The sequence below is a fragment of the Mustela lutreola genome, chromosome 18 (genome assembly GCF_030435805.1).
Source record: "Mustela lutreola isolate mMusLut2 chromosome 18, mMusLut2.pri, whole genome shotgun sequence".
Taxonomy (NCBI): Eukaryota; Metazoa; Chordata; class Mammalia; order Carnivora; family Mustelidae; genus Mustela; species Mustela lutreola.
In genome coordinates, this window is record NC_081307.1 from 36,510,195 (window position 1) to 36,536,278 (window position 26,084).

General features: G+C 42.9%; 1 protein-coding gene across 2 annotated transcripts in view; it reads right to left on the minus strand.

Annotated features, from left to right (window-relative positions):
* Positions 1-26,084, minus strand: part of MCPH1 (microcephalin 1) — a 240,908-nt gene that overhangs the window by 172,601 nt on the left and 42,223 nt on the right. For both annotated transcript variants that reach the window (XM_059155872.1, XM_059155873.1), the window contains 2 exons: positions 23,197-24,372; positions 13,439-13,548 (listed from right to left, as the gene is read on the minus strand). In XM_059155872.1, coding sequence (XP_059011855.1) covers positions 13,439-13,548; positions 23,197-24,372 — 1,286 coding nt within the window. The remainder of the gene's footprint in view (positions 1-13,438; positions 13,549-23,196; positions 24,373-26,084) is intronic.

Here is a 26,084-nt window from a genome sequence, read left to right on the forward strand (position 1 = left end):
GGGCTCTAGTGAACTTAAAACTGACCCTTCTGTCCAGGTTTGAAGAAACCCAGAGCACTGAAGCCCATGTGACCACAGTGAGCAGGATCCTCTCTGGACAGGCCGTGTAAAAGTGTGGCACAACTCTCAGGTTACACATGCCTTTTGGGACAGGTAACCACACCTGGTTCGAGACCCTGGAGACAGTAAGCCATGCTGGGAAACCAACTCTAGGACCCATGGTCAGGTCCCCTCAGGGCTCAGCTCCTGACTCTAGACTAGACTGTAACCTTCTGTATAAAGTTCTGCCAGTTCTTTGCATTTTAGGGATTGTCAGTTTAAGATGCCTAATCTCCAGGATGCTAAAACTGACCTTTGCCATCACCTCTCAACAGACAGAACCAGTACCAATAAGAGTCCTCAAGTCATTCTTAGACTCAATTTTGCCTCCAAGGTTATGACTACCTTTCAGTTATTCAGGGAAGAATGACATCCATTTTGAAAGATGGTAACACTAATGGCCAAAATTAGCAAGACAGAAAACAACGTGTGTTGGAGAGGATGTGGAGAAAGGGGAACCCTCTGACACTGTTGGTGGGAATGCAAATTAGTGCAGCCACTGTAGAGAACAGTGTGGAGATTCCTCAAGAAATTAAAAATAGAACTTCCCTATAACCCTGCAATTGCACTACTGGGTATTTACCCCAAAGATTCAGATGGAGTGAAAAGAAGGGCCATCTGTACCCCAATGTTTATAGCAGCAATGGCCACAGTTGCCAAACTGTGGAAAGAACCAAGATGCCCTTCAATGGATGAATGGATAAGGAAGATGTGGTCCATATACACTATGGAGTATGATGCCTCCATCAGAAAGGACAAATACCCAACTTTTGTAGCAACATGGACAGGACTGGAAGAGATAATGCTGAGTGAAATAAGTCAAGCAGAGAGAGTCAATTATCATATGGTTTCACTTATTTGTGGAGCATAACAAATAGCATGGAGGACATAGGGAGATGGAGAGGAGAAGGGAGTTGAGGGAAATTGGAAGGGGAGGTGAACCATGAGAGACTATGGACTCTGAAAAACAACCTGAGGGTTTTGAAGGGGTGGGGGGCAGGAGGTTGGGGGAACCAGGTGGTGGGTATTGAGGAGGGCACGTATTGCATGGAGTACTGGGTGTGGTACAAAAACAATGAATACTGTTACACTGAAAAGAAATTTTAAAAAAAATAATAAAATTAAAAATTAAAAAAAAAAAAAAAAAAGAAAAATGGTAACACTGACAACACGAATGTCAAGCTCTGATCTCCTGGAAAACAGGGCTGGTCCTCCCACTGTGTTTAAAGAAAAAGTTAACTCCAAGGACCACTCTGCTTCCCAAAAATCCAAGAAAAGACTCATCACCACCATTTTCCTTCATGACTCGGATGAGGCTGTCTTCGTCCTTCTTCTTAGTTCCCAAAGACTCCCTAGTGACACTCCTGCTTACCTGACCAGCTTTCGCCTTTGCTCTGAGCACTCCTCATGGAGGAGGGATCTCTGCATTACAGTGCTCTGAATAAAACCATCTCCTAACTGCCTAGTACGCATTGTCCTTCACATCTTCCACATGTTTTTTTTTTTTTTTTTAACTCCTGGGAACAGAGTTTTGGTTACTCAAGAAGCAATAATCTCATTAGATCTACAGAAGTTTATCCTCTTTGGTGAGTTTTGAATAAAAAGTGATGAAAAGATGAGCAGTCATCCGATAATCAATCGAAGCAGAATCATCCAATTCCTAAGAAAGAATGATACAAGATACTGAATACTCACTTGATCTTTAAATACTAAATGAGCCACAATAACGTATCAAGCACAAAACCAGATGATAGTGATACAAAAAAAAAAGGATCCTGTTCTAGAGGGGGAAAATCTAAAGAAAAATGTGACCAAGCCTAGACTTTGAGAAAGAAAGAGAGTTTGACACATAGGGTAGGAAAGATATCCTAGACAGGATGAACGAACAACACAAAGAAATATTCATGACATCAGTGGCTCCATGGAGAATCTGAGAGTAGTTTGTATGGATTCAACAAGATGTCAGTTGCAAGATCAATTTTACAAAAGCTTCCTTAAAACAGCAAAGAAGATATATTTTGGGAAGAATTATGAAAGAATAGGACATAAGGTCAAAAGATATAATAATAAGCTATTGCAAAAAAATACAGCCTGGATGAGAGATGGGGGAGGTCACGGGTTTAATTGCATTCATCAGACATGAGAAGAAACATGAGCGTAAAGCATGTATCTTAACATTCTAGTGATAAGTATGAAGATCTCAGAATTTTTTAAGAAGTATGATAAAATTATATGGATAGACTGCAGAGAAGTTGAAATCTTTACCTTATGATTTGCAATATATTAATATAAAATTAAACTTTCCTACTCTTCCACTACTCACGTCTCCTCGCACATTCAAGGATATCAACTATAGAACGCCTATTACAGAAAGAGAAAAAACAACTGTAGGGCTCTGTTCCTTAAAAAGGAAAAGCACTTGTTCAAATACAGTTACACAGCACCAAAGAGGAATCCAAGAAAAGACTGAAAGGCAATCCTGTGAACTAATCAACCAAACAGTGAGAGACAAATCACAGATATAAAATACTGCGTGTTAATTTCAGCGAAAGCACCTTTTGGAAATTCTAAAGCAGTCAGTGGTGGAAGAAAATGTAACTATTTAGGAAACAGTCTGATTGGTTTTGTTTTAGTATTATCAAGGGTAGGTCAAATTAAACAAACATACTTGTTTTATTAGCAAAAAAAACCCAAAACATTTTAAAAGTTAAACCTTCTTCACAATGGGTTTCAGGTTTAGGTACCATTTCATAAGTAAACAGTGAAACACCTTCTCCTAAAAAAGAAGTGAAATGAAATGATCAGCACATTTACCAAGATTCTTGGCTCTGTTCACTAGAAATATAGCTCACAGACATACATGGGCAGTACTAGAATGAGATGTTTACATGAACTTTTAATGTAGTGAAAATATAAAAGACCAGATCAAATATGACAAGAGATAAATTCTGGAAATGTCCTTAAATTGCTTCCTGAAGATATTCTATTCTCTAACTCCCTAGAAGCTGTATCACTTAAAGTGTCTTAAGAAAGACTCACTCTGGATCCAAGAGAATGTAGGTCTCTTAAAGACCCAGCTCCATAGATGTATGCTCTGTATTGCTGATATCCACTTTAAACATTTTTTTTATTAACATATAATGTATTATTAGTCCCAGGGGTATGGGTCTGTGAATCGCCAGGTTTATACACTTCACTAATATCCATTTTTTAATCTGATGATAATTTCTATGCTCTATAGCTGGGTTCACTGCCAAAAAATGTGGCAAAAATCTTTAATTTTCTTTTTTTAAGCTTTTCATAACCTAATTGTCTTCCCTTATATCTTTTTTTTCCCTTATGTAAAATTTATTTTCCATTAGGAGGATTACAGAGACTTCATATTTCTAAATAATATAAAATAATATAAGCCGTTTCTAAATGCTCTCAAATAACACAATAATAATGATCAACAACGCATGTGTATGAACTCTGAATACTTACATATTGGAAAGGATTACTTTTTATAGTTAAAAAAAAAAGGCATAGAGAAAATGTACAGCTAAGTTATTCATCAATACCCATATGTTTAAAAAAAAAAAAAAAGCAATACACATATGTCATCTCACTTACTGGGATGCTTTATCGAGCAAACTTAATATCTAACACTGAAACCCCTCTGGCGTCCACACGCTCGCCCAGCGCCGGGCTCTGAGAGTGCGGAACGGGCAGCAGCGAGGCTCTCAGCACCATGAGGGCACTGTTCCTGAGTGAATGTTTGTGTCCCCGAAGTCCACATGGCGAAACCCTAACCCCAATGTGAGGGATTTGGAGGTGGGAGGTGACGAGGTCGTGAGGGTGGAGGCCTTTTGCTTGGGATTCCTGCCCACTCAGGAGGCCCCAGGGAGTCCCCTTGCCCCTTGGGCCATGTCAGGATACAGAAGACGAAGCAGGAAGCCGGCCCTCACCAGACCCCGAATCTGCCGGACCTTGATCCCAGCTTCCCAGCCCACAGAACTGTGAGAAATAAATGTCTGCTGTTTGCACGCCAGCCGGTCCGGGGTGTGCTGTTACAGCGGCCCCCACAGATGAGGACGCCGAAGGCCAGACCTTGTGTTTACACCGTCCGTTCTCTCCGAGGAACTGCGTTCCACCGAGAAACGGGGCCAAGGCAGGGAAGGTAAATATGAGTGCAGGACACCCTCAGAGTCTAGAAACGGTAGTACTTAAAGAACAGAGCGAGTGGGGAGGACCGCCGCAGGGGCCTCCCTCCGTGGCCCAGTCGGGGACCATGTGAGCACCCTCCTCCCCAAACACACAACAGCAGTGAGTTATCACCTGCGAGGTAAGTCTGTGAGTCCACACGGTGTACGGTGGGAGAAGGGGATCAAGCAGGGCAGGGGAGTGGAGGGCTGGTCCTGTTCACATGCCGTCACCTGCACACAGAGACAGTCACTGTGCTTCCGAGCCTGAACCCTTTGGTGTGACCCTGGAAAGAAACTTGCTCAAACCACCTAAGTCTCAGGGAAGGGCAGAAGCTCCTTTTACAAACCACTCCAAATACAGCCCTCCACTGACCAAATCTGGCCCTTAGGAAGCAGATGGGATAGATTTGGGGGAGCACAGGCAAATCCATGGGATTTCCAGGCCAGTGCTATTATTCTGAATCAAACACGCCTCTACCCTTGACCCACAGGGGTCACACCACAAACTGCAACCCTCCTCAAGCGGCTCTGATTCCCAGGGTCCCAGAAACTGTGTTGCGTTGTGTTAAATCCTCACCCAAAAAACTGGAATGACACAGTAAAAAAAAATACCAAGAGAAAAAAGAGGAAGAAGCCACAACCTGATCAGTGTTGGGAAAGATGCCAGTGCCTTTTATTCAATGAGCAGAATTAGATGATAGCCAGTGGATTTATTTAAAAGTAAAAAGTGGAAGAAGTTTATGCAAAAAAAAAAAAAAAAAAAAAAAAAAGAACTACTTACCTTCCAAAAAATTTTTTTCCAAAACTGAAAATCACTGATAATGAAGACCAGAATAGGAAGGGCTCCAGACGCAACTACCGCGTTTGATGGTCGTTCTATATTATGTTCTTTCACAGACTCATCACTGATACATTAACTAAATCTAAACTCATGTCCAAAAGCCACAAAAGCATATGCCAAAATCTATTCGAAATGCCTCATATTTTATTTTTTTAACAAAGGCCATAACAATGCCTCATTGATTTTGAGTTGTGGTTTTATCTGTCACACTTGGAGTTAACCACTTTCCTTCTCCATAACGGGGTTTTCCCATCCTTTTTAAAGCTACTAAATTATCCTGGATTAATACCCAATAATTTATAGCTCTAATATTATTTGGAAAGGAATACCTTTAAGAATGAGTAAGAAGGCTTGACTAGACCTCACAAAAGGAGCAGTAATAAATATCTTATCACTGGAGAGGGTTATTGTTCCCCCAGAGAAGACAAGAAAAACCTGCTTGGGAAAGCCACCCACGTTTATGGTGACATCCAGCCTTTTGGACAAGTGTGCACAGCTCTGCTTCCTCTCTGTGTACAATCTCGCCCATCTTAGGAGCATGACACACGAGACAGCTTGTCCCTTGTTCACACGTCTCTGATGTCAGTGGAAATAAGCCGTAAGATTTGCAGGCCTCCCCCCACTTCCTTTCTTCAGTTCACTCTTTGGCTTAGTCCTGAGGCTGAGGCATTTCCAGGAGACACATCCAGCCATAACAAAGCTCTGAGGAGCAGGAGAGCATTTCTTCCCAGGGCTATCTCGAATGAGAAAACACTTTTTCCAGAAACCTCCCAGTAAGACTTCCCTTCACATCTTATTGGGCAGAAGTGAGTCATATTCCCAAACCCATTACTGGTGAGAAGAACAGAGTAACCACGATGAGCCCGGACTAATCGTCTGAGCGTCGAGTGGGTGCGGGGGGAGGTGGAGGCAGGGAGGTGGCGGGAAGAGAATTAACACGTATGTGTGCACTTCCCTTCACGCTGGCTGCACCCAGCAGAGAGTAAGCATTTTCACTAGGGAGACCCAGGACTGGGCATCTTTGACTGATCCGTCATTTCCTTTACCCACAAAGAATCTGTTCAGTTGAATTTTTTTTTTAATGTAAAGACTGAGATTTGCTACTTCAGCAAATTATTTTGAGTTTCTGCAGATCTGAAAGAGATTAAACCAGGTGGCCACGGTTTACTACCATTTAGCAAGCATGCCTTACCAACGAGCGGCTCTAACTCTTTATACCTGGAATGGTCATCTCTTGTCTGCCTGGCCCAGGGGATGCGTACCAGCAGCTCATAGCACACTGCTTCCAGTGTCCCCGTGCGGGGCCTCACAGACCTCTCCTGCTGGGGAGAGTACGATGTGGGCATCTAGCTTTTTGTGGCCCACGGTGACACAGAACGTGACTCAGAGCCATCCTGACTATTCCTCATCTCCACTACTTCCGATCCAAAACAAAGCACACATTTGATAATACAGACAAAATCCTTTATTCTGTATTGAACACAGAAAACATGGTAAAGAGAAGGCGGTGCTCTTTGAAGATTCTTTTTTGATGTTTCTTACATAAATATTTTTTCCTCATATAACAAGAAAAAAAAAATAACACACTAATGGGAGTCCAAAGCATTGCTGCACCACTGAGAGGCAGCTGGTTTTCAGATAGCTTTGCAAAGTAACATCTGCCGGGGGACGCAACACCTGTCATAACGAGCACATTCCCGTCACCACTGACTCTGGGTACGCTTTGCCAAAAGTGATCTATCAAAGCAATTACAGGTCATCATCTATACACCTGTTAGAAATCAACTTCAATCTTTGTAAGCTCACCTCTCATATTATCTGCACTCAAAGGCCCTACACAGGAGATGAGTGTCTATCTGACTGAATACAGCAGGTCTGAACAATGGGTCATTATTTATGGGGACATTTGTAAAGGGTGTCATCCTCGAGGAAGTGTGGCAATTCCCCTAAGCGGGTAATAACAACATACTCGTGCTGATTTTTCAAGAAACAAAATAAATATCACCTGTCATTGGGATGAGTCACTGCTATTGCAACTTGACAGTTACACTTACAAACAAAACAACCCACAAGCTTATACGCTTCCAGCCGAGTCCACTATCTAGTGGCAAACAGCCAAAGTCCTGGAATTACTGCAAACGGCAGAAGTACATTCATAAAATAGCGGGCTCCAGAGCAGTGAAGTGCTCACTCAGGGCCTCTCAGAGTAGAGGTGCTATTAGGGAAAATAAACGGTTTTCACAAAAAGTGGCTCACACAGCCCGTGTTCTCTAAGAAGGCTTCTACGGCCCATCCCCGTCCTCAGAAGCCTCTCCTCTCTCCATTCCTTCCTCCAGCCTCCGTCCACCGCAAGCGTCCTTCTTGAGAAGAGCCGATGAACTACAACTTCCTCTCCACCATCTCCACAACCAAGGCACTGTCAGAACTCTCCAAGACATTCTTGCTAGCCCCTCTGTGTGAGAGTGAATTAAAAACTCAATTTATGCAGAAGACTCAATCCAAAAAGAGGTCATCATGCTCAAGAATGGCAGCTCTAGGGGGTAACAGTTAGCACGTTACATAGAGCTCCCACAGGTTCATTAGCAGATATTGGTTACTTTCAGATGGTTCTAATGATATTAGAAAAAAAAAAAAACAAAAAAAAGTATTTGTTGGGAACTTTGCAGAAGCAAATCACCAAAAGACTACAAACCCATGACTCTTATCCCCTGGGGGAGGTGACAGGGGTAATTTCACACCAATGGCTCAAAGAGATGTAGCCCCATGTAACAGAGGTTCTCACCAGAACGGCAGGCCATCATCTCTCAGCCAGGCGGGGAGTTTTAAAACAAAAAATAAAATCCCAACTCTCCTTCCCTCTGCGCCCAGAGATCCTGTTTTGGCCCAGGCATGGCTGTGGTCAATAAATGCAGGAAGGGACATCGTTTGGAACATCCTGGAATTTGGAAGGCCATTTTAATTAAAGACACATGGCAGTCTCTGGGGAGTAGGGAAGTGAGCAAGCAGAGTGACAGAGACCTACCCAGTCAACTTTGAGTCATAGCTGCAGAACAAGGGACAATCAGTATGTGGGGATCACTGTCACCCACCCTTGTGCTAGAAAAACTAGCCAACATTTATTGAGTGCCTCTGTATATTAGATACCATCTTTAAGAATGTGTATTTCAACACATTTCATTAGGAAAAAAACTTCCGCAATTGATGCTAATATAATGCCTGTTTTATGTTTGAGGAAGCAGAGACACCGAAATATTAAGTACATAAGTCAACGTGATAGAACCAATATGCAGCGGAGCTGGGATCGGAACTCAGGTTGTCCGGTGCAAGGATCAATGCTTTTAGCAAAACGTACCGTTGTGCAAAACCTTCCCACTTACACTGATACAAGACCATTCTACAAGTTTAGGAAGACCACTTGGAAACAAATGAGGGACGCTGAGATGATCATGACATTGTGTGATGGCTAAAAGCACCGGAAATGAGATAGCATGTTCAGTCAAACAACAGAAGGGAAATGGATCCCTTAGTTACTCAGCATATAATTACTGAACACCTCTTTTGCATGTGGTACTCTGTATTGTAAGAGGAACAGGACACAGTTGGTGTCCTTAGAGGCTCATACCCTGGAAGAAATGTGAGACTAAGCCATTATTGGAACATACGCAAGCCATTACTCATCGTTTGTCCTCTACCTAAGAAACTTGTAGAAATCAAAGCATTTGTGATCTGGTGTGTAGGGTCTTTTCTTTCTCTTTTTCTTCTTTTTTTCTTTAACCACCGTCAAAATAAGTATACTCCTATATTGTGAGGTATTCGGGCCTCCATTTCCCTCGAAGCCTCCAAGCTTACATAAGGCAGCTAACACATTTCTGGGTTCTGACCAACAGCTTGTTCTCTAAAGGGACGCCCTTGATTGGCAGAGGTGACTCCCAAATGTGGTTTTAAAACATGGCCACTTGTGAAAAGCATCCAGGTGATGATTTACCTTACAAGAAAAATTTTGCTGAGGAAAATAATATTTTGAACAACAACAAAAATGACAGTAGAATAAATGGAAAAACTCTGTAGAAAAAGAATTCTCATATATGTTTACCACAAGACTAGCATTTGTCTTATATTTAGCTTCTTCGAACTTCATGTCTGACAATATTAAGTAAGTAATAGAAAACAGGTTAAGATTGGTCATAACATGTTACATTTTCTCCCTCTGAAAAGATGGGAGGAATATGTCTCCTTATCATTAATGTACATATTATAAGATTATAGAGGTATAAAACTGCTTAGCTGGATTCTCAAATTAAAAGAGATTCAACACATTTATAAACATATATTTAAAGTAATGATTCTAAAAAAGAAATTTTCCTGCTGATTTAAAAATTGACTTCTCCCACTAAAAACAGGTCCTAAACTAAAACCCTCCAATGGTGGTTATTATTCTGAGATTCTATAATTCTTTATTGAATTATTTTTGTTTTCAGTATTTGGGAGATGTTTACCGTGTCTGTTGCAACCAGTGACTTGAAAGTTCAACTTAAAAATCCTTGCTTTTGACTTAGTCTCTCACGGCTCTGTTCTCAGAAGAGGATTTATTCTGTCTCCACCTTGGTTTTTTTGTTTTTTAATAGTTGTTAAAATTCACTCATTATTTCCAAGAATGGTAAACTGAGAAGTTCAGAACAACCTCCCCACTGTGAAAAATCAGTAAAGCTGACGAGATACAAGCAAGCAAGCAAACACTAGCTATCTGAAGGTACAGATGAGCTGATGAGACGGTGAAGCACAGAAGAGGGCCATTTCAGAGGTGAGACAGCATTTGAAGGCCATTTTCCCCAAGGGATAGTTGGCCTCACAGAGTTAGAAGCCTGACCTCAAATCATCTCAATTCCTGGTAAGAAACTAAATCAAAATTAACCAGGCTTATTAGAGAAGCACATGACTAAAAACAAAGAGAAACAACAGATTATAAAGGCAGACACTAAATGCAGCCAGAAAATGGAATTACCTGGTAGAGATTTCAAAATAAATATTTGTTGTGCTCAAAAAAAGACAAGATTAATAATTTTGGCAGAAAACTAGAGAGGACAAAAAGACATCCAAACAGAATTAAGAGAACTGGGGGCGCCTGGGTGGCTCAGTGTGTTAAGCTTCTGCCTTAGGCTCAGGTCATGATCTCAGGGTCCTGGGATCAAGCCCCGCATTGGGCTTCCTGCTCTGTGGGAAGTCTGTTTCTCCCTCTCGCATGCCCCTGGTTGTGTTTCCTCTCTCACTGTGTCTCTCTGTCAGAAAAATAAATAAAATCTTTTAAAAAAATTATGAGAACTGAAAAATACAATAAATGGGACTTAAAAACCAAATATATGTTTACCATCAGAATAGATATACAAAGAGGGAAAGGGCAAATGGAAAAGAAATCAATAGAAAATATCCAGAAGGAAACGAGGAAATACATAAGGACAAAAATTTGAAAAGCCGTGAGACAGGACATCTGCATGATTCAATTAAGTGTCTGACTCTTGGTTTCAGCTCAGGTCATGATCTCAGGATCCTCAGATCAACCCCACATCAGGCTCCACACTGGGCATGGAGTCTGCTTGGGATTCTCTCTCTCTCCCTCTGCCTCTTCCACCCTGCTTGTATGCACAATTTCTCTCTCAAAAAATATAAAATAAAAATAAAATAGAAATAGAAATAGGAGAGGACCTGAATAGACATCTCTCCAATGAAGACATCCATATGGTCAACATACACATGAAAAGATGCTCACTGATAATCAAGGAAATGCAAATTAAAACCACAAGGAGGTATCACCTCACACCTATCATAATGACTAGAATCAAAAAGACAAGAAATAAGTGTTGGCAAAGATGGAGAGAAAAAGAAACACTTGTGCACTATTGGTAGGAGTGTCACTGCAGAAAACAGTATGGAGGTGTCTCAAAAAATTAAAAACAAAGATACCATATGATCCAGTAATTGCACTCCTGGGTATTTCCCTGAAGAAAACAAAAACACTAACTCAAAAAGATATGTGCACCCCTAGGATTACTGCAGCATTATTTACAATCGCCAAGATATCAAAGAAACCCAACTGTCATTGACAGATGAATGTATAAAGGAGATATGGTGTATACATACACACACACACAGGAATACTACTCAGGCATGAAAAAGAATGAGATCTTGCCAATTGCAATGATATGGATGGCACTGGAGGATATTAGGCTAAGTGAAATAAGTCAGACAGAGAGAGAAAAATATGTACAATTTCACTTATATGTAGAATCTAAAAAAAAAAAAAAAAAACAGAAGTAATTGAAAAAACAAACAAAAGCAGAAACAGACCCATATATACAGAGAACAGGTGGGTGCCAAAGGGGAAGGGGTAGAAGGATGGGCAAAATGAGTGAAGGGCAGTGGGAACTACGGGCCTCTTGTTGCAGGGGGAGTCAGTCTGGGAATGAAGGCGCAGCACAGGGAATACGGTCAGTGGGAGCGTGTGTGGTGACAGATGGTAGCTACACACGGCGGGGGGAGAACAGTACAGCATATACGGTTGTCAAATCACTACGATGTACACGTAAAACTCATGTTTCAAGGAAATAAACACGGTGTGTCAACTGTTCTTCGATAAAAAAACCAAAATATAAAAATTTTTAAACAATGTGACAAAATATTTTCAAAACAAAAGTTAAAACAAATGTAAGGAAGTGACATAACTGAATTTATTAACTCTTCTTTTGTTCCTGAGCCTGCCAGTTGAAGGCGTGTCTACATTATTCTGTATTTTCCCTTTTACCCACCTGTTTTATTAGTAACCCTCGACACAGACACTCCCTTGCACTCCCCACTGGTGTAGCATTTATCACTCAATGCATACAATCATGCTGGGAAGGGCAGGGCACACGGGGGTTCTCCCACTTCAGGGGCCCTTTAGGGCAAGAGGCTTTGTAAGAACGAAGGGATGACGCTCCCGTCCAAGACCCACGCCTCCAACCCATGATCTTCCACGGACCCAGCGCAGGGTGACCCAGGCAGAAGCCAGGCGAGGTCAAACGTCTGAAATATTAACTTCCAAGTTAAACCTCGTGCTTTGTGATCAGACAGGGTGAAGGATTTTTATGGTAATAAGTAATCAGTGTTAACTGGGCACTCTTTTTGGTTTAAATACAGGCATAATACCGAGAAAGAGATGAGTCGGTACACCTGTTTGCATAAGAAAATACCCCTGGGAGGTGTGCAGTGGGTACGTAATACCTGAAAGCGTGGCCGTCTAAAGCAGGGGTGCGTAGGGGCTGTCACATGAGGCACGGCACCGCGGCAGGTGCAGGGGTGCTTGCGACAACCAGAGCACAGGACGCTAGGGGCCTGGTGTCACCTACACCACTCCCATGTGAGGGACTGTGACATCCTCCCCGCAGATCTACTGCCACACCTGACAGGTGATTCCTTCCATCTAGGGAGTCCTGCTCTGTGCTTTTTATTTTTTTCTGAGACAAACCAGAACACATCGACAAAGAAATCAAAGTTTTTACCACATAGACGTTCACGGCATCCGTAATTTTAAATGTCTCTAACCACAGCCAGTATAAGGAAGATGTCAGTGTTTCTCTTCCTCAGGTAGCATCCGCCCCCCATGTTTGGTCAGAAGACAGGGACGCCCCAGTGCCCTCTAAGTGGTGTCCTTGCTTCTTTTCAGATTGTTCCTTGTTTATCATGGCCGTTCCCCCATCGTGTGGAAATCAGGTTTCAACATATGATGCTTTCTCGGCCTCGTATGAATGAGGTGTAAGATAACGAGTGGCTAATTTTAAATTTAAGCCATGAAGGCGGAGGCTGAAGAATCAGATAATGTTAAATCCTCCTTACGTTATTCACATAAGCGTGCTGCGTGATGAGAGCCAGCGTCGAGAGCTGAAGCACAAAGCCACGGGGACCTTTCACTCCGATGGCCTGAAGTCAAGCCTTCGCCAGCTCAGGTTCTCCCCTCCTGCCTAGTGAATGTTTATTCGATTACAAAACAATCGTTGGCGCAACGGAAACCCTCTGCTTGAGAGAAGCTGCTGGCGTTTTTATAGCAAGAACTGCTTTGGCAAAGTGGGGGCAAAGCCTGCTCAACCAGTACTAACCCTCCATCCCGAATGTGACCCGTGCTCTCAGGGTTGCTGTCAGACTTTGCCAACATTCACCCATTATTAATCTTTTAAGTAAATTACAAGCTGGACAAGCTGGACTAGTTTAAGTGACATTAACCCAGAGTCGAATGTTATGACAGAGAGGCCCTGGAAAGTTTAAAACAACACTTTCGCACACCAACCTTTCGAGCTTTCCCTCTTCTCTTCGATGCCTCGTGAGGTCTGGTGCGGTCCTTACAGGCTTCTAATGAGGCATCTAAAACATCATGCCTTGTTGGTCCACTTTTTACACCTGAAATCCAAGAGGATTTGAAAATTAGTTAGAACTTTACATGGACTGAATACTAATGCAACTTAAGCAAAATAAAAATTAACTTATGCATACTGGTAAGATGAAAGCGCCAGTCCTTTTAAATAAACATCACATACTTGCTCTGTGAGGTCTGTTTAGAACTTCGAGTTTATCCACTACAGTGTCCCCAGCAATTACTTAACTCCAAGGTCAGAAACAATGCTTGCCTGTCCAGTGATGACATACCAGCTCCACAGGAACCCACCTGTCCAGTGGGCAATGCGAGAAAATGTCTACCCGTACCTTAGGCTCTACTCCATCCCCAGTTTTTAGATTTTTACATAATGATCCAAAATGAACAACAGAATAATGCATAAAAGGCAAATGGCAGCCTAGGGGACCCTCATGTCCCAGGCACAGTGAAGTGATGATGAGTGATTCCACACAACCCACCATCCACATCGTCCAACTAGTCAGTCACTGAGGCTTTTATCAACAGTGTCTAATAATCAGGGGTTACCCGCTGGAGACGCAGAGATGCACAAGCACTGATCCTACCCTTGGGGAGTTCACAACCCAATATATAATGCAGACTTCGAAAGTAAATATAATACAAGGCAAAAGTAAACGTCATGCCATCAGAAACTAAAAATCATACATGAGAACGATTGCTTTGCAAATATTTCAGATAAAATAGGATGCTCTAATAAAAGAGTTATGACTAATTTTGGAGGGTCTGATTTGAAAGTTCTAACTCTTCTTTCAAAAGTAGGAATCTGGGGGCGTCTGGGTGGCTCTGTGGGTTAAAGCCCCTGCCTTTGCCTCGGGTCATGATCTCAGGGTCCTGGAATCGAGTCCCACATTGGTCTCTCTGCTCAGCGGGGAGCCTGCTTCCCCCTCTCTCTCTCTGCCTGCCTCTCTGCCTACTTGTGATCTCTGTCTGTCAAATAAATAAAATCTTGAAGAAAAAAAAAGTAGGATTCTGGTTAATTGAAAACAAAATGCACAACAATGGTTAAATATTTTCTTGAATTCAAACTACTTGCTATTTGCAACTTGGACTCTAAAAGTGTGTTGAGGTTCAAGGTTCTGAACGACCTTACACTAAACCCTAATACTAAATCCCTTTTAGAGATACTCAAACCAATCACCTGCTGACCCCACTATCTCCTCGGTTATCTTTTATATTTGAGGTATATTCCACTTCAGACCTTACTGAGGAGATGGGCTACTAGACATGCATTCTGCAATTGGCTACCCTGCTTCTTTTACTCATTTTGAAGGTAAGAGTGTTTCTCTACATGTATCACTTTCTACTACATTCCACAATCACTGTTTGAAAACACCTAGAATTTCTAACTCCTAGGGCAGGATATGGTTATAAGGTTTCTGATCTTTAAGATCTAAGATTATAAGTAATTGGAATATTAGAATAAATATTAATTGCACCCACTATTCTTTTTTTTTTAATTTAAATGTTTACTGAAAGCAAGAGTATATAAAAATAAGTAAAAAAAAAAAAAAAAAAAAAAAGAAAGAAATGTAGAGGACTACAGATATAATTTAGAATCCAACGCACTCTTCTTAATGCACCATGAGTTTCCTGCTTGCTAATGTGTCTATGTCAAAAACCATTGTTACAGCCACCTGCTTCAGTTCTACCCTAAAACAATAGGTTGTGAACAGTCTATAAAGATAAAGATCTAAAAAATATATCACAACCTCTTAAAACTTAAGACTAATATTACTAATAGCATTTTCACATTTTCTCACAAAATGTATCACAAAATGATATGAGAACAGACGTTCCTCAACTTAAGATGAGGTTTTTCCAGATAAACGCATTCATTCTAAGTTGAAAATATTGGAAGTTGAAATGCACTTAATACCCCTAACCCACCGAGCATCAGAGCTTACCCTAACCTACTTCACCCATGCTCAGAACACTTACAAGAGGCTACATTTAGGCAATGTTACTTAACAGACAGCCTATTTTATGATTAAATGTTGACTATCTGAGGCAATTTAACAAATACTGTACTGAAAGTGACAACAGAATCCTTGTAGGAGGGGAGGGCAGTTGTCAGTGTGTGGGTTACTAACCGTCGTGACTGTGCTTGCCTGGGAGCTACGACTCGCTTGCTGAGGCTGACCAGCATCACAAGGTACTATGGAAAGAATGTTGTACTGTACAGGCACGTGGTTTATACCACATATCACTCGCCCCAGGAAAGATGCAGATTCAAAATTCCAAGTACAGTTTCTGATGAGAGCATGTTGGGGCCCCACAATAGTAAAGTCAGAAAATTATTAAGCCAAATCATCATGAGTTATGTAGTATGTAAAACAGCATCTCTGCAAATTCAGCTGTGGCGATTTGCTATGTTTTCTTCAAGGATGTTTCAGTAAACCACAAGCAGCTGAAAATGCAAAGTAACTATAAAAGCTAGGAGGGGAGAGCAGCGAGATTTTATTCCTTGCCACAGCCCAGGAACAAATATTTCCTCCCATCTTCCTGCTCGCCCACCTCTGATGACTTCTGCTGTTTGCTCAAGCGCTGCAGTTTCTCAAGGCAGTCATCGGCTCTCCTCTCACATCCCAAGGGTGGTCTCACCATGTCCCGTAAGTCTCCCTACCCAACAGTCCCAACTCCATGTCTCTTGCCAAGAGGTGTGTCCCAGCAAGGGTCTGACTTGATATATCCTACTACCTAACACACCTCTATCTTGAATGTCACAGAGAAATTTCAACCAACACACCCTGGATCCTTGTTTGATGAATGTTATCAGCCATCTAGGGGTCAAGGTTGAAAACCCTAGACTCTTATCTCTCCCTTCATTGACATTCCAACTTCACGATACAAGGGATTCCCTTAGTTTTCAAAAAAACGGTCAGAGAGAGAAGACCCTCACAGCCCCAGAATGTTTATGGTTAAGTTATACTGCCCAAGATTTCATCAATTTGAAATCTGTTTGGGTTAATGATGTCATCGTATACAAATACATCTAGGAAAGCTGGAAAGTGAACTTGTTCACTTCTCAGTAGGAATTAGTTAAATCACTACCTCCTCCACTCACCTAACAGGGATGGGCAGGATTAAGAGGTGGTTTTGATACTGACTGCCAGAGGAAAAACCAGGCTAAGGCAGCATAAGGACATCGGTAACCTAAGTGCTACGAAAGGGAGAGAATTGGAAAAATTCAGAGACTTAAGAAATGTCCTTAAGACAAATTTGGTCCATGCAGTTGTTGTGCTCACAGAAGAGGAGTAAGAAAGACTTTCTTCTTTTCCACATCTATCCTCCCGCACATCCACTTCCTACTTTCAAGACACAGAATCCAGACTAACACTAGTACTAATGATACATCTAAACACTTAGCATTCATTGGTACAAAACACACTGCAAGACCAACTGTACCAACGATGCAAAGGCTTTTGAAGGTTAAAAATCCATATAATTAACATGAAAAAGCATATCCCAAAATTTTAACAACATCCCACCAAGAAATTTCTTCTGAGACCCCAAAATCTGAATAATAAGTTATTTAAGAACAATGTAGAATATAAAATCTTAAGACTGTAGAAAGAGCCTTAAAAGACACCTAGGAGAAACTCTTTCCATATATACCTTTGGGATTTGGGATATATGCAAGTTATTCATATGTTCTATGCAAACAAAACTCAACTAACCAAATCGGGGAGGGGGAGTGTATGTGTGTGGGGGTGTGAGTGGGGGGTGTATATTCATCTACTAAGAAATCAAGTTCACTTTATAAATACAAATCTAATTATTATCATTAAAAGATGTGGAATCTTTTCCTTTATAATCACTGTAGAGATCATTAAAATGTGACTTTCATATGTAAACTTGTTTTAATACCAAATAACCTTTACCATTGGGAATAACTTCTCCATCTTCCAAATTCTCTAATACTTGCATAGGAATTATCTAGACTGTATCTTCCTGTCTAAGCTCTGTTAAGGGAAAGGGCTAGAGCTTCACATCAACCTTCTCTCTCCTTGTATTTATCTCAATACTTTGGACATTGTAGGTGAATAGCAAACATTAAGCGTTCAGTGAAATCGATGAGCAAATCAAACAATCAGATAATGGATGGGCTGTAACACTTTCCTTGTAGCTAACCTTCTGGTTAAAGCTGACTGATTTATGCTGAGCTGTTGGGACGGCTGGCCTCCAATGAGTAGACTGGCAGGCTGTGGGGAAGAGGGTTGAGAAACACTCTTCTCAATACAATACTTGTGTGTCACTTGAATTGTTAAAAGGAGCAATCATTGCTCTTCAATTTAAAATATTTAAGAAATACATGTATAGTGTGCCTAGTTACTTGATATAATAGTAATTCACACTTTCTCTTGAAGAAATACTCAGAATATGCAAAATATTGAATATCTAAATGCCTATGATTGGATGGGCTTTAGTTCTTATTAAATATATATGAAATATGTTTTCAGATTTATTTGAGAGACAGAGAGAGAGAGCGAGGGAGAGAGTACAAGCAGGGGGAGAGCAGAGGGAGAACAAGAAGCAGGTTGCCCACTGAGAAAAGAGCTGGATTCAGGGCTCAATCCCAGCACCCTGAGATCATGACCTGAGCCAAAGGAAGACGTTTAACCAAATGAGCCACCCAGGCACCCCCATACTCAGCCATACAAATCATTCTTTAAGCAGACAGTACTATGCTTTTCCCTACAAAGCCAGGATGAAGCCTCATAATCCTTCCCAACCCAGAGCTATGGGCAGTGACCACAGACCAAGGGAAGTCAGCACAGACACCATGTGTTCTATCACTGGATGAATGCAGGAACACAGAACACCATATCACAAAGGCTGTAATTTAAAATACGTACTTCAGCACAGACTACAGGATACAAATATGTGCACTAATTCACACCCACCCAAAACGCCCTCTCCAGGAGTGCTCAGCTAACAGGTTAACAAATACCGCATCAAGAGACAACTCCTACAAACCCTTCGGCTCAATTGTTATTAGAAATTCTGCTAACTGGCAAATGGATCAAAGAAATGAGCTATAATTGGTGATGTCATCAGCTTGTTAATCGGCATAATGGATGCCAGAAATGTTTCTCCAGTTAAATTCACAGATTCAAGAAAACTGGATTGGCTAATATATTACAGGGGATCCCTCTCCCCGTTCATGAATAACCCAGTATGAGCTGCAGTCGTATCCTGGGGCCGGGGGGCAGACATCCAAGACTTGATCCCTAAACGGCCCTATAGAAACTGCAGGGTCAGAGGATATCTGGTGGCCTGATGCTGACACATTTATGGAAACATATAACCTAGAACTTTGTCTGTGGCTAGTACACCTTTCAGATAAGGAATGGAGGGTTCACCTGAGGGGCAAGACCTGGGACTTGAGCACAGAGGTCTGTATTGTAGACAGTTCTCCACCTGCTTGTCGGTCGATGTCAAACGCTGTGTATCTGAGACTACAGGAGTCTAGTCTAACCTCCCCCAACCTCTCATAACTGGTGACTCCTCCCTATGAAAAAGACATCTAATAGTTGGCCATGGCCAAACTGCTGAGACCCAGCACATGTGTGTATTGACCTGCAAAATTTTATCAAGCACAGACAAGAAGAAAGTTGTCTATTAAACCAATGGACAAGGTGATGATGTGGGCATGAAAAGGATTTCCTTCTGCTTTTGCCAGTGGCCAAGAGGCACCCCTGGAACCATCTCAGCCGCCTGCATCACTGAAAAACAAGCAGAAACCAAATGTGTGCGGATTCAGCATGTCCAGTCAGCTTCTATTTACTCGGCAATTAAAATCAGTCTCGGGAGGTGGTCTGAGGAGCTCCGGGAGCAGTGCCAGGGATGGTGGAGAGCCATCTCAACAGGTAAGTAATGTCAAGAGCTTTCTACGCTTTCTGTCCTATGGGGTCAGAGGCTAAAACAACTCCCATGCAAATGTGATGCCATATTTGGCATCTTGAGTGCCGTATTTCCTGCACTCAAGCTACCGGTCCACATTTCCTAGGCCTCCAGGCAAGGACATCCATGCAACGGCACTACTGAGGAGCTCCCGCCTAATCTTCACTGGAAGTCCTTCATCTGCAACAGGCAAACTGAAAACCATGTATCAAGTGAAGACTAATGGATACATTTCCATAAAAGGCCTCTATGCAATGAACGTGCTCAATGAAAACCATCTGCTTATGGCTTGGTAACAGTATCTGGCAGTCCTATCTTTGTGAAAAGACACTTTCAAAGGAAAACACCTAAAATTTTATTGTACATTTACCTCAGTAAAGTTTGATGATGGGAACACTCAATTTGAACCCCAATTAATATGAAAAGTTATTCCTTTCCCCAAAATAGAATCCATTCTTCTAATTAGACTTATATTGGGGGGGGGGGGGACCTGCATTCAACTTTGTGTCCATAAATAATTTTGTAAAAAAATGTCTTTTTTTCTCTTTAGGTCATTACCTACATATCTTGATTTGCCTCCTGGTTCACAAAACCTGAAATAGTTACTATTTGATTCATTGCAGAAAAAAATCATTAACCCACCCAAAGTGGATTATATTTAAAAATGAAGTTAGATCAGTTACTCTGTTGATACCAATATGGAATTATCTGGTATTTAGAAAAAGCAAATCTTAAGGGGTGCTTAAGGTTGTGAGATGGAGCCATGTTGGGTCCATCCTGAGCGTGGAGCCTGCTTAAGATTCTCTCCCCCCCGCCCCGTGCTCCTAACCCGAGTTGTTCTTTCTCCCCAAAACAAATAAGCAAATCTTAATAAGATAATATAATCCTGTATATAGAATAAAATCCCCTTGAAACAGGTATTTGCACCTGTTGTGCGCACACGCACACACATGCGCACGCACACACATGCGCACGCACACACACACACACGCAGTGCCTGGAAGGAAATGGAAGCACCGTTCCTAGCAGACACTCTGATTTGTTCTCCAAGAAGCATCCCAGGTGACATGCACCACAAAAATCAAATCTGGCGACTCCCCTGCATAAAAAACAAACAAACAAAAAAACAAACAGTGGTTTCTCATAACATGTAAAAGGAGAACCAAACCACTCCAAGTCTTGTCAGGTACTCAAGCCCTGGGGTCTGGCTCCTGGCTGCCTTTCTAACCGTTTGTCCCCAGCCTCCCTTCAGCCCAGTGAGAGGCAGCCTCACTGGCCTCGGCGCAGTTCCTGCAAACATTTTCCACAGGACCTTTGGACGTGCCATTTCCTCAGGCTGAAGCGTGATTCGAGCAGTCACAGGGCTCCCTTCTCCCCGGTGCCAGGCCTGAGATCTACGGTCACCCCTGCTAACTGCCTGCATAGCTGTGGTTCTGTGTGTCACACGGCTCGTGAATTGACGGTCTCAGTCCCCTTCATCTACTGTGCCTTCCTCACTAGGCGTGACATCTGTGAGGGACACACCTGGTCCCTCCTCTGCCATCTCCCTGCAAGCCAAACAGGTGCCCGGGACACAACACGTGCCAGGGGTTCAACAGGAGGTAAGCGAGCAGGACGACGGGAAAATTTCCTCTCTTTAGCGACTTCTGTTAGTGAGCATGGATTTGCATATTGTTTATAAAATGAGAGTTTAAAAAGAAAAAAATTACTGGTTAATTTGATATCAGAGATTATTTTTTTAAAAAACTGAGTTTCTCCCTCTACTCCTGTTCTATTATTAGCGAATCTCTGTAACTCGTGCTTGTGACCTTCACTGCTTCCCACCCACCTCAGAGCCACAAGTGCGAGGAGGACAAGTTGAACTGAAACGGGGCTGAAAACAGAATGAGAAAGGACTTTTATTTCACCACAGAAGATCTGGAGGTATCGCTTGATACGGGGTCCTTTTACCGCTCCCCAACTCCAGCCCATCCAGATGGTCTAAAGGAAGCTGCCAACTCCACGCCTCTATCGGTGGCAGACTACCAGACAGAGGTGGGGTACCAGCTGGGCTGATCGGAGGCAATTTGGAACACCAGGGGGGCTTGATTTTATCACGCTAAAACAAAGACATCAGATTAAGGCTAGACAATATGTCTCTCCTGCCCTAAAATGCAATAATCTTCTGTCTCTGTGGAATGACATAAAACAAGGCAACTCTAAAAGATATCTTTGTATTAGACCACACAGAATGGCTGTTCCATCTCTGAGTAAAATTTAGTGCCTCCAGGGCCTGAGCTGCACCCCACCGCCTGATAGCCCCCACCATGTGATGCAGAAATCGGAAGTCTCCCAGAAGGCCCAGTGCTGGCCCCTCATGGTCCTCCACGTGCCCCAGACCCCGGGGATCCATGGACATGGGGCCGAGTCCTGGAACATCCTGCTTCCATGGAGAGCTGCACTCTTTCTTAACAACATTGGGGTTACAGGGTGCACCACACTGTTTAAAACCAGACTTTTCTCACTTAATTTATATTTATACACCATTAAATATTATTCAGAGGCTTTAAAAATAAACAAGATAAAAACTGAAAAAAAAAGAGAATGTAAGCTTTAAGAACAGGATATTCTTAACTACCAAAACAATTCTATGTATCTACTGATTTATATTAACCTTAGAGTCAACATGATTTTAAAATAAATATTTGAAAATACATACTAAGCCTAACCCTACATAAAATATAGTTTGTCAAATTTTATATATTTTCAGAAAGCTAAGATATAAAAAATAAGGTTAAAAACATACAAAATTAATTCTTTTGTGAGACTATTTTAGGGAATTCATACCCAAGGAAAAGATACACATCACAGATTATTTCCACACCCATAACTTTTTCATCTTGAAAAGGGAAGTTAAAATCATGGCGAGAACAGACAAATAGCGAAGAATAAAGTGGGTCTTATGAAAATTTTAACCCAATCTTTGGGTAAAGATGTCTCAAGTTCAAGATTTCATCACTTTTGACTGCTGACATTTTTTTTGTGCTTGTAATCAGAGAGTGTGAAATGTTTTCTACTGTTGTTACTTTTGATAAAATTACTACAATTACAGAATTCGTTATGATGGTGACAATTAAATTACACACAGGAGAACATCTATTTAAGTGATATGCTTAAAGCAAAATAACTAGAAGCCAAACAAGGCCTGTTACAATGAACTTCTTATCCTGAGCAAAGATTTTTTTTTTTAAATAAGTAACACTGCCCAAAGTTTCTTCAAAATAAATACTGATACTGTATTTCCACATTTACTGTTTTGTACATTCTCTTTTCTTGGTGGAATCAATGCCTACACTGCCTTCATCTCCCTTCTAAAAGAAACAGCCTCGAGCCCTCTAGCAGAACGCCTCCGTGCAGGAGGTCACGCTTCGAAGAGGCCCCAGAGACAAGGACGTGTCCGCTCCAGTCGACTCTTCCCAATAGGCGTCACTTCTCTCGGCACCTACGCGGAAAGGCTTGGGAGAGATGCATTCTTAACAGCAGATCTGACCCAAGCACTTAGAAATTCCAGAGCGGTAAGCCCCTATCCCTACAGAATGCATCAATGGAAAGTATCACACACACATTCTTTAAAATTAAATAAAGGGAAAACGGAACTATTTTAATTATGGGAAGGTGGTAATGATATTCCAAAAGGGATGCACCAGCACATATTCCTGCAACAAAGGAACTTGTAAAAGAGGTTCACATACTTCCATCGCATGCACTGCATGGCTGTGGCCCTCCTTCTGCAGCTTTGTCCACAGTACAATCAGGCACTAAATCAAGCTCACGGTCACACTGCATTTCACCGCCAGAGGAGTTCCACATTCGAGAAGTGCTGTCCTCTTTCTGCCCGCTTCTCACAACCAGCAATTCTTCCATTTCTACTCTGCTCCCTTCCAGAGGAGTGAAATCGCCATGAAGTCCCTCCCCGCCATGCCCCTGGGGCACAGCGGGCTCACCAGCCATGTGAGAGCGGCGTCTCCCACCTGCGTGCGGGCCTGCTCTTCTGTGGGCGCCAGCCTGTTGACAAGGGCCTGGGGTCCCTTCGGCGGCACACGTTCCCTCCGAGGTCAGGCAAGCCCACGTCGTGTCTGCTGTGTCTTGTGGCGGTTTCTCGAGACTGGAGCTCATTTTTGCTGTTATGTCGGTCATGTCGACCGACCTGGGACTTCTACCAACGCAGGAGAAGTCAGCCATGTGCAGTATGTTTCTTCTCTCCGTCTGGGAAAGACCACCGCTGAGGCTCAACTGAGCCAGGCCTGCAGATGGCTGACATCCGGGAAGAAGAGGCTCCGAACTCCTTTCCCTCAGGTTATCAGGTGAGAAGTAATCATCGTAGGAGGACATGCCGCAGCCCGCAGTCTCGCCAGCAGGCCCAGCCGGGAGCGGCAGGGGGTGCCCCGACGTCCACAGCCGCACCCGCGGCCTGCCAGGCTGCCCACCGCACCTCTTCTTCAGTCTTTCTTCGGGGGGCGCCCCCAAGCTCTCCGACCGTCTTTTTCTCTTGGCTGAGGAACTCTCAGATCGTGACTGTCCTGAAGGACGGCATTTGGTTGCAGATAACATAGGAGACAAGCTGCATTTCTCGTCAAACACCATTCCGGCCGCTCCCTCGGACTGCTGCTTGGCGGGGGTGACCACCTCACCCGCGGGATCTCCTAGCCCACGAATCTCTACTTTGGAAGGACTACCCATGGGCTTCTGAGGTGTTAACGGAGGGAGGCAACCAGGAGATGCTGCAGAATGGATGCTCCTTGTCTTCAGTGCAGGCGAAGAAACAATTTCATCCACGATTCCTCCCAGTGCCGCTTCCTGACTTCCACATCTCACCTTTCCACAAACATCGTCAAAAGATGAGTTCAGGTCACCAGCAAAGGATTCATCTGGAAAGTATTAATGAAGAATTAACTTTTTAAATGGTTTCAATTATTATATAAGTAACTTCCGGTTAGCTGATAAAACCATACTTCTTAAACACTGCTATTGGTTAAAAAGAGCACCGACCGCATCCTGGTTCCTCTCATTTCCACCTGAGGACACCTGTCAGGCCAGCATTTCTCACTAAAGAACCCGGCACTGAGGGGAGAGCATGAGGGCAGTGGGGAGCTCACCTTCTGAGCAAGCGTTCATACACATGTGCGCTCTCTTCCAGGAAGAGCATCCACACTCTGTCACTATATTCTCAGGAGGTCAATAATTCTAAAAGGAAAGAACTAATGCTACCAACGACGTCCAGTTCTAGCCTTCCACACGTCCTAGCCCACCTGACTCCCCCATTCTTCATGCAGGTCCTCACACCGCATTTATACTCAAAAGCGAACCAGCTGGGAGACCTTCAGGTTCGGACTTCCCACATTTTATGTATTTCTTGAGAATACTGCTGGGCTGCCACCCATCTCCGGAAAGCTACACACACCTCTCTACCTCCAGGCCTTGCCTTCACTCCACACTTTAATCTGGATCAGTTCTACTCAACACCCACCTCGGATGTCAAAACTCTCCAGATCTTCCCACTGCACGGGGTCTAGTCACACACATCCTCGTCCGTTATGCAGCACTCTGCTGCAAGTTCCCAAAAGCACGCGTCCTAGTATTAGTAGTATTCCTATCTGTCCCTCTCAGGCTAGATGGTCCCAGCGCACAGGCACTATTTTCTGGAATCTGAGGCCTCTAACCCAAAACTACTACAGGCTCTCCTTCTAAAGAAGAACGGAGGTAACCAGCAGGGAGCAGAGGGAAGCCCCTGGTGGGAGCGGCAATGACCCCACACCACGTCATGGAACGTGTCCAGTGAGGCACTAGAAATACAAGACACGTTTAGCGTAAGCAGCGGCATCAGTCGAGCACACTTTTCAACAAGCTGGCAAGCAAGTGTGCATGTCATGCAGCATCAATTCCGAGGTCAGACTGCCTAATTTTGAATCCCGGGCTGGCCACTCACAAACAACATCCACTTTTGCAAGCTGTTTCACCTCTCTGGCCTAGTTTTCTCATGGACACAATGGGGGTGACAATGGTAGTGAGAGAATTCAATGAGGCACAGCACATAAGGCACAAAGACCAGTGCCCAAGATGGGAAAAATGAAATCTGTGTTAGTTACTACCACTCGTGTCAAACGTATATAAAATAAGTGCATCAAGTAAAAAATAAAAAGACGAAGATTATTTAAGACAGATGAGTAATTTCCAATACACAACAAAGAGATTGTTAAGAATAAGCCACACTTGGGGCACCTGGGTGGCTCAGTGGGTTAAAGCCTCTGCCTCCGGCTCGGGTCATGATCTCGGGGCCCTGGGATCGAGCCTCACATTGGGCTCTCTGCTCAGCAGGGAAGGGAGCCTGCTTCCCTTCCTCTCTCTCTGCCTGCTTCTCTGCCTACTTGTGATCTCTGTCTGTCAAATAAATAAATAAAATCTTTAAAAAAAAGAATAAGCCACACTTGAACAGGAAGCTGCGATTTAAACTCCTGACACCTTCCTACCGTTTGTCATCTGTCACTGCTGTGGCTTTCAGATCTATGCTACCTATGTGGGCCCTTCTACAGGTGAAACTGAGTGGTCGTAGCACATTTCTCAAATGTACTCAAAGGAAAGC